Genomic DNA, 12613 nt, shown 5'->3' with positions numbered 1-12613 from the left:
TACTACATCTGAGAACTAACTTTCCCAGTTGAAACCCTGTGTAGTTAAATCCATTGCATAACTTACGGGTCTTGGGGTCGTTGATGGGGTTTTGGTTGTGTGTGTGTGGTTTTGATTTTTAATAGTTTAATAATATTAAGTTTTTTGTTGTAAGATCGTCACACCAGCCAAAGAACAAAGCTGAGAGTATCTGCCCAGCAGGTCGTGGTATCTGGTATGACAGCTGAGCACCAAAGCAAAGTATCCAATGGACTTGCCTTTATGGCTGTGTGGCTTTTAATCCAAGTTACCCTGCAGCTGCAGCACGGGCCCGCTGCTCCTAGAGAGAACACACCAGTCACTTCTGTTGCTTATTGTATTAAAGAATCCACATCAGAGGGGGCATCTTTGCGAGCTCAGGCAGCGGTCAGGTGGGAACTCCCATGGGATGTTTCCCTGTGGTTAGGGTGTTTGTGAGGCCTTCCACTGGATGTATTTTCTGACGTTTTAAGAGTGTTAAGCTACTTTTCTTTCAGTAAGTATATTGAGATGTGTTTTCTGTGTATGGCTGACCAATGGCATAATACTCATGGGCTGAGACCTCTCTCAAACTAGTTTGAAACTGATGAACAGATTCAGCATTTGTTGTGCAAAATCAAATGAAATTATGTAAGTCCCCTTGCTTTAGGGAAGCAAATTAAAATGCAGGATTAAAAGTCAAATTTAACCTTTCTCTTTTTTGTTTATTTCTTGTAAGGCAAATAATTTTCTCAGAATTATTCTGAGGAACCCCTAATGATTTCTCTTTTAGCCTGATTTTTCTAATGAGAGTTGAATATCTACCGTGTAACACAGCATTCAGGTGATTGATTTCACTGGTACATGTCCTGTGCATTTGCGATATCTTGGCATTACCTGTTGGGGTTGCTCATTTACCTGGTATCTTTATTAGTCTTTGGTTTCCTTTTCATGCTCAGTATCCAAATATTTGTCAAAATTTGATTATGAATCTCACCATATTGTTTGACATATTTTTTTCCATTTTCACTTGTTAGTAGATTAGTATTGGTTTCTTGATAATACTGATTTTTTTTTTTTACTAAGAAAGTTACTTTTTCCTCTCTAGACACCTAATTAATTAATTGTATTTGGTTTATGCAGTCTTTGGTTGTTAAAATACACCTTGTGTCAAAGGCTATAATGCTTTTAAATGATAATCAGTTATTTGTTTCTGAAGGAAACACCTGTCAGCTCTTCTTTAGAAATCTAAGTTAGCTAATGTTGCTTTTTGGAAGAACATGGTCTGCCACGTTGCTGTGGAAGAAATAGCAATTGGGAAGTGTTCCTGGTATTGCTTCTGGTAAAATGATCTTCCAGTGAGATGTCAGATGACAGTGGCAGGAGAAAGTACTGAGCTGAGAGAGGGAAACGGAGCTGCTTTTCTTCCAAAGTCTTGAATCCTTTTGAGTCAACAGAGGCTAATGATACCTTGAGATCAGTAAAAGGTTCTAATAATGCATGAATTTCTTATGGTTCATGTGATTATGAAATTTTTTGAGGCAAATAACTGGTTCACACAATCACAAAACAATTGAGTTTGGAAGAGACATCTGCAGATAGTCTAAGCCAGCCCTCCTGCCCAAAGCAAGGTCATCTGGAGAAGGTTGCTCAGCACTTGGCTGGTCGGGTTTTCTGTACCACCAAGGATGGTGGCTCCAGAACTGCTATGGATGACACATTCCAGTGTTCGGCCACTCTCACAAATAAATAAATGCTTTAAGCTTGAGTGGAATTTCTGTATTTCAGTCTGCACCCATTTCCTCTTGTCCTTTCATGGGATGCCACCAAGCAGAGTCTGGCTCTGTCCCCCTACTCTCCTCTTCTCTGCGTGGTCAGGGAACACACACTGATAAGATCCCCCAAGTCTTCCCTCTGGAGGCTGGACAGTCCCAGCTCTCTCAGCCTCACCTTGCATGACCTGCTCCAAGGCCTAAATCATCTTTGTGGTCACTCGCTGGACTCACTCCAGTAGGTTCATGTCTGTCTTACTGGGGAGCCCAGAACTGGCCCCAGTACTCCCAGTGTCTCACCAGTGCTGAGCAGGGAGGATCACCTGCCTTGGTGTGCCAGCAATGCTCTGCCCAGTGCAGCTCAGGACTGCTTCCAACTTCAGCAGCTAACAACCCTTATTGCTACTCGCTACACAAACTGTTTTTCTATATGCTTGGAAAATTGTGGAAAATAATAATGCAGTTTGATTTTTTATAGTGGGGTAATTTATTTTTTATAGTGTGGTAATTAATCAAATGCCGTTGAGGTTCATTTTGCTGTCTGTCCTTGATTATCTGTGTCAGTATGTCACTTGTTGTCAATGATACATTAAAATATGTGTGCTATGAAATGCTGTCAATTTTTAGGGTGTTCTTTTCTTAACTAAGATAAGGATTCCTCCATTAGTACTTTTACTTCACTATGAAGTTTTTTCCATTGGTATTAGATGAAAGAATTCTGTGGCTGCTTTGAAAATATTAATTGATGTATGGAAAATGAAATATGAATTAATAATTACTAAGAAAAAAAAGGATGAGGAAATATCTGGGTTTATTGTCTGTCAAGAGATAGATATTTTTAAATTTTTTTATTTTTTTTTATTTCAATTATTATTGTTTGGGTTTTTTTTTTCTTTTGCAGGCTGACCAAGGTCCAAATGCTTGTGAATGTCATGTTTGCAAACAGGAAGCCTCAGGTCTAACAGCCTCTGCACTTGCAAGTGGACGCCTGCCTGCTGGCCACCAGTTTATGAACCCTGAAAAACCTGCACATCCTGCACTTCATCTTTATCCTCACATCCATGGACATATACCATTGCATACAATTCCTCATCTGCCCCGTCCACTTATCCATCCCACCCTGTATACAGCTTCTCCCTTTACACACAATAAGGTAAGCCTGACGAAAGAGAGAAATGCACCCTGGCCTGAGGAAATGTTCTGTCCACTTGTATAAACCAGTATGACTGAGTATCAAGGAAACCATGAAAGTTGCTTAAATTGTGGTCTGTTTATAGTAGCACTTTTGGAGGGAATACTGACAGGTAGGAATCGGGGCAGATGCAGAACTGGTGGAAGATTCATGCAGCAGGGCTCAGGGTAGCTCTTGTCAGGAAGACTGATAATTTCCTTACTGTGATTAGAAAGAATGTGAAGTCAGGTGAGTCTTCAGTGGTGGAAACAATAATGGGACTTTAGTCAGTGCGATAGGACTAATTATATCTCCATTTCCTGTATATTGAAGGTCTAAATTTAATAGTCCACTTTGGCAGTAATATTGACAATAATATTCTGAGGTTTCAAAATACTAGTAATTTAATTTTTTTTTAGAGACAATTGAGACATAGTGGTTTTGTGCTTTGAGAGAACTTGCCTTTTTGCAGGTTCTGCAAAATTCTTTTGACCCAAAACTTATAAGTTATAAACAAGAGGAAGATGTGTAACAAGAATTGGGAGCAGGTGACTGTTTTTCAGAAGTATGAGTCAAAGCAAGCATTACTGTTAATGTGGTGGTGTTTCACATAGTGCTTAAATCAGTCAAACCCTGGGTGATGCTGAAAGGGGCAAAGCATTTGTCATTTGACACATATTCTTCTTGTCTCCCTTTCATCTGGCCCTGTGATCTTGTGGTTCCAGGGAGAGTAATTATTTCACTAAGATCATTATTACTTACTCTTACCATCCTTCTTAAGATGAACTTTGTGTTTTCCTGTCTTATTTGTGCCCCTTCCTTATCTTTGTTGCAGTGCGCCCGTTCCTTACTTGCCATTTTTCAACAGCCCAGTGCTGCTCTTCTGAAACCCCTAATTGTTGTACCCCACCTTCTGTCAACTTTCCAGAGCTCTTTTTGCATCCCTTAGAGCAGTCTGCTCAAGCTCTCCTCCATCTACTGCAGCTCCCGTCCCCGATCTCTGCTGTCTTTCCCTGAAGCAACTGGGCTCCGTGTATCTATGTTGTGGTGGAGCTAGAAAGACATATGTGGAAGCTGAAGCTTTAGGGAGGTTTCACCTTTGAAGAGCCAGCTGAATTCAGCAGAGCTGGTGGTAAATGATCTAGTAGTAAGCTCATAATCCCTGCTGGATCAGGCTTGGTTCATCATGGACAGGCCATTCTGCCCTGTGAGGTTTTTCTTTGTACCCATGTATGTGAGTTTTATTTTTTGCAGTATATTCCAGCCCCTCCCACCTTCACCATTACTTGGATAATGAAAGTACTTCTTTATAGAAAAAGGAGACTGAGTATATAAGTAGTTTACTTGGCCATGAATGTTTAGACTTTCATGTGAGAAATGTTATTGGACTCAACTAATATTTTTAATGTCTATGTCTACTTCTGTGTGGCATCTTGTTGCGTCAAATCTAGTGCAAGAGTAGAACAAAATTGCATTCCTTGGCTTTTTTGTAGAGGTGACAATAATTGAAAGTAATACTTGCATTGCGCAAGGTCTCTGGAAGAAACTTATATTTGAGAAAGACAGTAAATAACTTCAGCTAGAAGAAGTAGGCTGAACGAGAGCAACTTACCTCTATAAACAGGAAAAAGTATGTGTTCTTTTTTATTCGTCCTCCCTTGGTTGCTGCTTAGAATAAAAGAGTGTATTCCTTGCCTGTTAAGTTTTAATTTGTGAATCTGTTAATATTTGGAGATGGAAAAAAGAATAATATAATCAAGTTTAAAATTGTTTTCAAATAATAAGTGTTTTATTTTTCTACTGCTCTTACTTTCAATTCTGAAGTGTTTGTAATCCCTTTGTCACAATTGTCTCATGTGATGATGACCATTTCACAGAGGATTGGTTTTAGCAGCTTGGGCTTAGCAAGATAATTCCTAACGAGTTCTACATTCATACAAGTACTGTTTTTAATGAAAAATGAGGCCTACCAATGTATATTAACCCAAGTATTTTTTGAGAATGCTTTTTTAAAATTCATATCTCAGCTGAATCTAAAAGCGATGTTTATGATGATAAATTATATGCATATGCATACAATCTGTGTAATATATTATCTGTACTAAAAATGAACTAACTAGTCTTTTTATCATTCAGGGAAATATTATTTATTATGCTGTTTATAATGCCTTTACAATTGAAACACTGTGATTTGAATATTGCTGTTGGAGTGACTGTGTAAGCAAACAGAATGTTAATGAGGAAAATACTCTTTATTTTTGTAGGCATTACCGCCAGCTCCAGTTCAGAATCATACAAACAAGCATCAAGTATTCAATGCATCTCTTCAAGATCATATTTATCCAAGCTGTTTTGGGAGCACTCCAGATTGGAATAGCTCTAAATTTATAAGTCTTTGGGGATCAGAGATGATGAATGACAAGAACTGGAATCCTGCTACGTTTTTACCTGATACAATTCCTGGTGAGGGTTTCTTACTACTTCACACTGACTCGTTAGAAGTGTCATGTTTTGAAATAGAGTGTGGCACTTTTTTCCAGGAGTGGCAGGTTTCATCATCATGGTTTTTATAAGACAGGATTCTGGCAGAGATTTGCTGCTATTTCTGCTCCAGTGGGGTTGAAAATTGAAAGATAAATTCTTATGTATTGGGGAGAGGATGCTAAAGGCAAAAGAATAGCATGCTATTTTTCACCTGCAGTCATTGTAGAGGTATTTTTGTCCTCAGAGGTTTGGGTTTGCATAGAAATGAGAATTAAGGGGAAACTTATGTAACTTTTGGTCTTCTGGCACAAAGGCCTGTTCTTTTTCTACAGGGTCATAAGAGCACTAGTAACATGGTACTACATCCTATTCTTATAATGTGCAGAGATAACTGCGTTGCCATGCAAAAAGACAGAGGCCAGGAAACCTTTGGAAGTGCTGATCGTTGAAGTGAATAGAATAAAAATAACAACATATATATAGTTATATAGATACATCTTTCAGTTTTATCAGAGCAAATATGAAAAGGCCTTTTTTATTTGACTTATATGAAAAAGGAAGCTTGGTTTTGTGTGTTGGCCTTTTTTCAGGCTGATCTGCTGCTAACTTGTGTCAAGCTACTACAGTGATATTTAAAAACAAACGCATTAAAAACCTCCAGGAAACTTCCCCAGTAGCATAGCTCGTGCACTTACAAATGTAATTATAGGTAGCTCTTCCAATAGGTGGTTGGCAGTGAGCTTGTGTGGAAGGTCTGTCACAGAGGTGTTATTGTAGTTAGCTGAAATCATCAATAGTAAAGATTTATGGTGATATATTGATAGAAGGCTCTGTTGTTCCTGCTTATAATTGTTGCATGGCTAACCTGTGCTTCAGATATTGAAGCTTATATACTTAGCATGTAAAATGGTGTCCAATTTTATTTTTTATATTATAAATGGTTAAAGGTATGTGTAGCATCTTTGCTCTTTGCTAACACACATTTAGTAGCGTTCTTAGAATTGTAACCTTAAGGTTTTTGACTTCAGCTCTGGGACTTCTTAATACTTTTTTGTTACAGCTATATAGTTTAGCGGGAGGGAGGGCAAAAGGAGGATCACTTCACTAATCCTACTAAGCCATCACTAAAAATATTTCCTTGATTGTCTGCATGTAAATTATTGAATGCTTAATTCCAAATGCCATGAAGACAATTCTATAATTCTATGATTCTTAATTACTATGTGTGTTTCAATTGAAGGGAGTGATATATTAGCACCAGCACTCTCAGAAATAAGACCCGAAGCGCTTCCTACTACGTCTAGCAATGAAGCAACAGCAGTTACTGACAGCAAAGAGAAAAAAAATGCTGCAAAGAAGAAATGTCTGTACAATTTCCAGGATGCCTTTATGGAAGCTAATAAAGTTGTCATGGCAACCTCTTCTGCCACTTCTTCTGTCTCCTGCACAGCAACCACAGTGCAGTCAAGCAGCAACCAATTCAAAGTATCATCCAAGAGACCTTCGTCAATAGGTAAGGATTTATAATGCACAACTAGCCTTAAAGATGGATATGCGTTTATTTTAGTAATATTATGTATCTTGGTGATTTTTGGTAATTGCTGTTCTTACTACTCTTGAGTTATAGTCTCTGTACACCTGGATTAAAGAACTTTGTAAAATACCTTGGTGTTAGAGCTTAGAACTGAATAGAAAGCTGTTGAAATATTACCCATTTTTACAGAAACTGAGAACATCCAGGGCTTTGTGTGATTGTTTGGGTACTTAATGGAGACTTACAATTACGAATAATTAATTTGGGTTTTTTCCCCCAATTTAGGTGAAGTGTTCCACAACATTAATAAAGAGGACCATAGACATTCTGCACCAGTTGCACCACGAAATAGTCCTACCAGTTTAGCATCCCTTCCTTCACTGTCTCCTGCTGCACTGTCTCCAGCCTCCACACCACATCTTCCAAATCTTGCTGCTCCTTCCTTCCCCAAAACTGCTGCAACAGCCCCTGGATTTGTGGATCCTCATTCAGGTCTTTGTCCTACTACAGTTGCACCTCCCACCTCAACCACAGACAGCTCTGTAAGTGCCCCACCAAGTGTCTGCAGGTAAGTTTGCTGTTATTGTTGTCTTTGTTTTTTTTTTTTACAATAGAAGCAAAATTGAAACGGAGATACCTTTTCTCCTTTGCCAATAGTAATAGCATGAAAGAAAAGCTGTTGGTGTCTTCAGCAAATAAGACTGAGTTCTGGTACTTAGTGTGTAACTTGGTGTGAGACTTTACAGATGTGATTCGCATTGCAGAATGTACATACTGAGTTTAGTGGTTTAAAAACAAATGTTTACTCACTTCTAGAGACGTGACCTGGGATAAATAAGTCAAGGTCTATTCTTTATTACTCTGTCATTGCCAGCAGAGATTGCTGCTGCTAGGAAACAAACCTGTTGTATAATGTATCTGTTTTCTGTCATGTTGGCATTACAAGGCAAGCAGGCATGAAAAGCTGTGAAAACTTAAGGAGTCTGTAGACAGATTTAGCTCAAACTATAAAAAGGTCACACGTGGTCTTGAAACCTGCCGCATAGTAACACATTCTCCTGACTGCACTTAAGACTTCTTAGGCATAAGTCCCACCATTGATACAGTGGGTGTAATGTGGAAGGATATTCTTACTTCTGAAGGTTTTCAAGGGCTGTGGAGGTTGGGAGGAGTTTGGAGTTGCCTTCTGGTAGCGTCATGTACTGTGGCAGACAGGCAGTGGTGCCAACTCGTTGGTAGCTCGGAGTGCAGGCACAACAGAAGAGCTGTTGGGTCATTGTTCCAAGTACTCCTGTGACCTGTAGGATTGTGGTCACAGTTGCTATGGATGTAGTCTCCTGGCTGCTGCAGTGGTTTTCAGGAGATGGTGTGAGATTTAAGCAGAAGTAAATAACTGCATACCTGAGGTGCTTCTAAAAATGCACTTATTTCTGTTATCAAATGGTTTTATTGATGATACCATAAAATAAGTATCTGTTCTTTCACGCTTGAGAAATTATTGCAATTTTGTAAGGAAGCTTTCATGTCTAGTGCAGGGAGAGAATTGAATATAGGTTATTTAATGCAATAGAAATCCAATTTCTGTCATTGTCTCCAGGTGCTAACATGATAAAGTAATTCAGTTCATAAAGCGCAAACTGGGAAAGAACCCAGAAACAATTATTGTACTCTATGTGAATCAGTGTTGTGCTATGATGGCAAAAACTGCTTTATATTCTAGTCTTTCAATCTAGCAACTGAGCGACAAAACTAATGAAGCTTTGATTTCTGTGTAATTGTATCTGTTACCCCAGCACGTGCTTCTCTCTGTGCCACTGGGCACTGTGATGCTGATGCTGCGAGGGCTGCTCAGACTCACTGCTCTGTTTTTGCGCTGGCTGGCAGGATCTCCTGTGATGTGCAGCCGTTTTGTTCACCTTTTCCCTAACCGTGATGCTGAAGTTGAACCATTTTTCATGCTCACAGACTTTTGAAAACCTTACTGGTGGGGGGAAGTGAGGCTGGAAAGAAGTCTTATGTGTATTTTTCAGATAAGACATTTTATGACCTGTTTTCACCTTTCTAACGTAAAAACAAAGAAATACTAATGCTAGATGAGTAGATCTTAAAAAATTAATAATTTTTACTTTTGAAGCAAGATCACGTCAGAGTTAGAACAACTGGGGAGTAGATACGTTGGGTGCACAATTATGCAAAGTTCTCGAGGGAATGAACTGCTCTGCACGTGCTTTTTGAAGAGACATGCTGGTATTGCCCCTTTAAAATAAAGCTGCAAACAGGGTGATGGGAACATTTTGGTTTTAGCTGACCTTGAATTTTTTATTGAAGTCAAGAGCTTGAAAAGTTATCTAAACCCAGAGGATTTTAGAAATAAGTTGAGAACTTTGCAACTGCACAACTCTCTTCAGACCACAAGTGATGAGATTGGCATCAGTTTCAAAACTACTCAATTTAAAAAAGCTAAAATCGCTACTTCTGAACTATTTTACCTGTTTAAACCCATGAAGAACAGTTCCAAAACTCATTCTCTAGTCTGTTCATTCAATGAGTCACTAAATGAGTTTTTACAAATCACTTTTCCGTGTATCATCAGACATTGCTTCTTGGTTTTGAACATCTCCATTTGCAAACTGCTGGACGAAGGGTTTAGGATTTGATGCATCACTGGTGGCTGTTATCCCAGTTTGAGGGTCATTGTTGTTGGTAGCTGGACATATAACTGTATATGGGGTATTTTTTTTTTGTTTGTTTGTTTGGGTTTTTTAATACCTTATTTATCATAATCCAGAGCTCTTTACAAGCATTTTCTTAATTTAACGTAGTGATCCTGACTGTGAGGGCCATCGCTGTGAGAACAGTAACACATATGACCATCAACAGTATGATGGAGAAGAGAGCCAGGATGAAGACAGCTGTTCGGAGCATAGCTCCAGTACCTCAACTTCCACAAATCAGAAGGAAGGAAAATACTGTGACTGCTGTTACTGTGAGTTCTTCGGCCATGGAGGAGTAAGTTGTTGGATTTTAAATTTTTATTTGTTTTTTTGCCACTTACGCATTGGTGATAACATGTGATTTATCAGATTGCTACTAAGGGGGTGGCACTGGAGCTCACTCAAGAGAAGTAGTAAAAGGAGCACGGTTAGAAAGTGATTTTGCTCTTTGAAATGTAGAATTGCAACAAACTTTTCCAGTTGAAAGCAATTCAAGAGCAATAAAAATGACTAAAAGATTTAGGAAGCAGCTGACTTGGATAATACCATATCTGACTGAAGCTGCAAACAGGGGCATTGAGCTATTTAAATAATTTTACAAAATTAATGCGCTCATCTGTAGTAGTGTAATTATAAATAATGTGATGAGCTTGGGTGACAGTACACTTAATATGGGATATTTTTTGAAATGTTCATGGCAATTTATGAGCCTTTCTCCCATTTGTAAAAGCAGCAATCCTCAAAGTATTCACTTTAACTTGATTTAAAAGAAAAGAATTACCTAGAACTTAAGCAATTTAAGTTGAAATTATACTTTTATGAAAGGAAAAACAACTGCATTTTCACTGTTTTCAATATTGCAAACAATTTTCTTTACTGGTATATTTTGATAGGCACTGACTTGTATTTAAAGGGTATTTTGAAGAAATTATGAAGTTCTAAAGCATGCAAATGATATAAAATCTTTTCCCTTATGTTTATATTTTAATATTTAACACTTTGTTTGAAGCATCTTTAACTTCATCCCAGTAACATGTCCAGTGAATTCTTGTAACCATATCTTTTCATTTGCACAAATTAAATTATAAAAGCTATTAAGTTGCCACATCAAGATTTTTCTTAACTTCAGATTTCGTTTTCCTACTGGCCTCGTTTGTACATCCCGTGTACAGTCTTGTTTAGCCATCAGTTAACTAGTAGAATTTGAGTCTCTGGCATTTTTTTTCCTATTTGAAGTAAAAGCTGGGTTTATTGGCCATGTATTTGGTCAGATGCAGTTTCACCGTAGAGCTTGAGGGGAATTAAAAGCCCCTGCCCTGTGGCTGACAGGGGCAGGGAGGAGATCCTGTTTCTTGTTGCACATTCCCACCATGTCCATGGTTGATCTGTCTTTGATAGTCGTCTGATTGCACAGTACCTGATTCATTTTGCTGAGGTGACAGAACGCTACAGGATCTTTAAGTTAATAGGCTTTGTTTTGCTGGCTTAATGAGCTGAACTGGTCGCTTCAAACAGATGGGCACCAGATCTGGTGCAGGAGGGCAGGGGGAATGAGGAGCAGAGGATGGGAGGGGACATGGGTAGGAAATGTGACATGAGGATTCAACTTGCAGCACCGTTAACAAGTAAGTTATGATGTGACTCAGCTGGAGGTGTGTGGGCACATGTCGAGGTCATGAGCCTTCGCAGTTATTTCCTAGGGGCCCCTGTAGCCCGAACTCTGAAACAGACTTCAGAGCAAATGGAAACAGCAGCAAAAGTCTGCTCCTTTCACATTCTCAAATGTGGTATGCCAGTCACGTGAGAATAAGGACATTTTTCTTGCTTTTAAAAGCATTTATTTGTCTTTTTATTTATGCATTCCTCCATAAGATCAGTCATTCTTTCAGTTGGAAAATATACATACAAACAATTAGCAGTTTGATATTCAGGTTTGGATCTTCCAAGTTATTTGAAGGCCTGTAAAATTTCAAAGTCTCAGAAGTATTAGGTCAATGAAATACGTACATTTAGTCACTGATTTATTTATTTGTCTCATGTCCTCCAGCCTCCAGCTGCACCAACCAGTAGGAATTACGCAGAGATGCGAGAAAAACTTCGTTTACGTCTAACAAAAAGGAAGGAGGAACAGCCCAAGAAACCAGATCAGATCTCTGAAAGGGAAAGTGTTGTTGACCACCGAAAGGTGGAAGACTTGCTACAATTCATAAACAGCTCTGAAACCAAACCAGTAAGCAGTTCTCGGGCAGCCAAGCGAGCCAGACATAAGCAAAGGAAGGTAAGACATAAAAGTATGTTTATCCTAGACCTCACGGTTTTGAATCTGTATTCTACTGTATCCAGACTTTGTAATAATGCTGTAATTGTTTTCTGTGTGGCTTGTGGTACGCTGCCTGTTTGTACATACACAGCTTCTTACCTGTTCTGGTGCTGCCTGAGGAGTTATGGAGTAGACTGGGAAGATTCCTCACAATGTCATTGTCATGGGTTTTGTTGCAAGTCAGCTCCATATTGGAATTTCCTGCACTTTAGAAAGCTATTTCTAAGTGTCAGAAATGTTGAGAATTTGATTGTTTTGTAGAATCGATGCTTAAAAGTGGAGGAGGTTAGAAAACTAGTGTTTCGTTATTGCGATAATGATTATGATGAAGTATCTCTGTAGGAAGCCAGGAAACATAAGGTCAGTGCTTTTATGAGAGTGGAAAAGTCAAGATTTCCTATTTTTAAAATGATTGCACGAGGCACCTTGCTGTCCTGATTGAAAGAGATGAAGTGCTGTGCCCCATGATGACACGAAGGGCCATCCCGAGCTGGAGCAGCACGCTGCAGAGAGCAGGCAGGGAAGAGTAAAATTACAGGTTGCATTCAAATGGAAAGTGGCAAAAAACATTTCTAAGAAACTCTAAAGTGTAACAGTGACATTAGCTTTTGAAAACAATAT

General features: G+C 38.8%; 1 protein-coding gene across 3 annotated transcripts in view; it reads left to right on the top strand.

Moving 5' to 3' along the window:
- FAM193A (family with sequence similarity 193 member A) overlaps positions 1-12613 on the top strand; it is a 79212-nt gene that overhangs the window by 57540 nt on the left and 9059 nt on the right. For all 3 annotated transcript variants that reach the window (XR_013922046.1, XM_080343173.1, XM_080343172.1), the window contains 6 exons: positions 2671-2922; positions 5205-5403; positions 6665-6937; positions 7244-7526; positions 9781-9967; positions 11720-11950. Coding sequence is in view for 2 of the 3 variants with exons in the window: in XM_080343173.1 (XP_080199299.1) it covers positions 2671-2922; positions 5205-5403; positions 6665-6937; positions 7244-7526; positions 9781-9967; positions 11720-11950 (1425 nt within the window). In the remaining variant the exon portion in view is untranslated. The remainder of the gene's footprint in view (positions 1-2670; positions 2923-5204; positions 5404-6664; positions 6938-7243; positions 7527-9780; positions 9968-11719; positions 11951-12613) is intronic.

Source organism: Nesoenas mayeri (genome assembly GCF_963082525.1).
Source record: "Nesoenas mayeri genome assembly, chromosome: 4".
Taxonomy (NCBI): Eukaryota; Metazoa; Chordata; class Aves; order Columbiformes; family Columbidae; genus Nesoenas; species Nesoenas mayeri.
The sequence above is the reverse complement of the archived record's forward strand: the minus strand, read 5'-3'. Positions and strand labels throughout refer to the sequence as shown.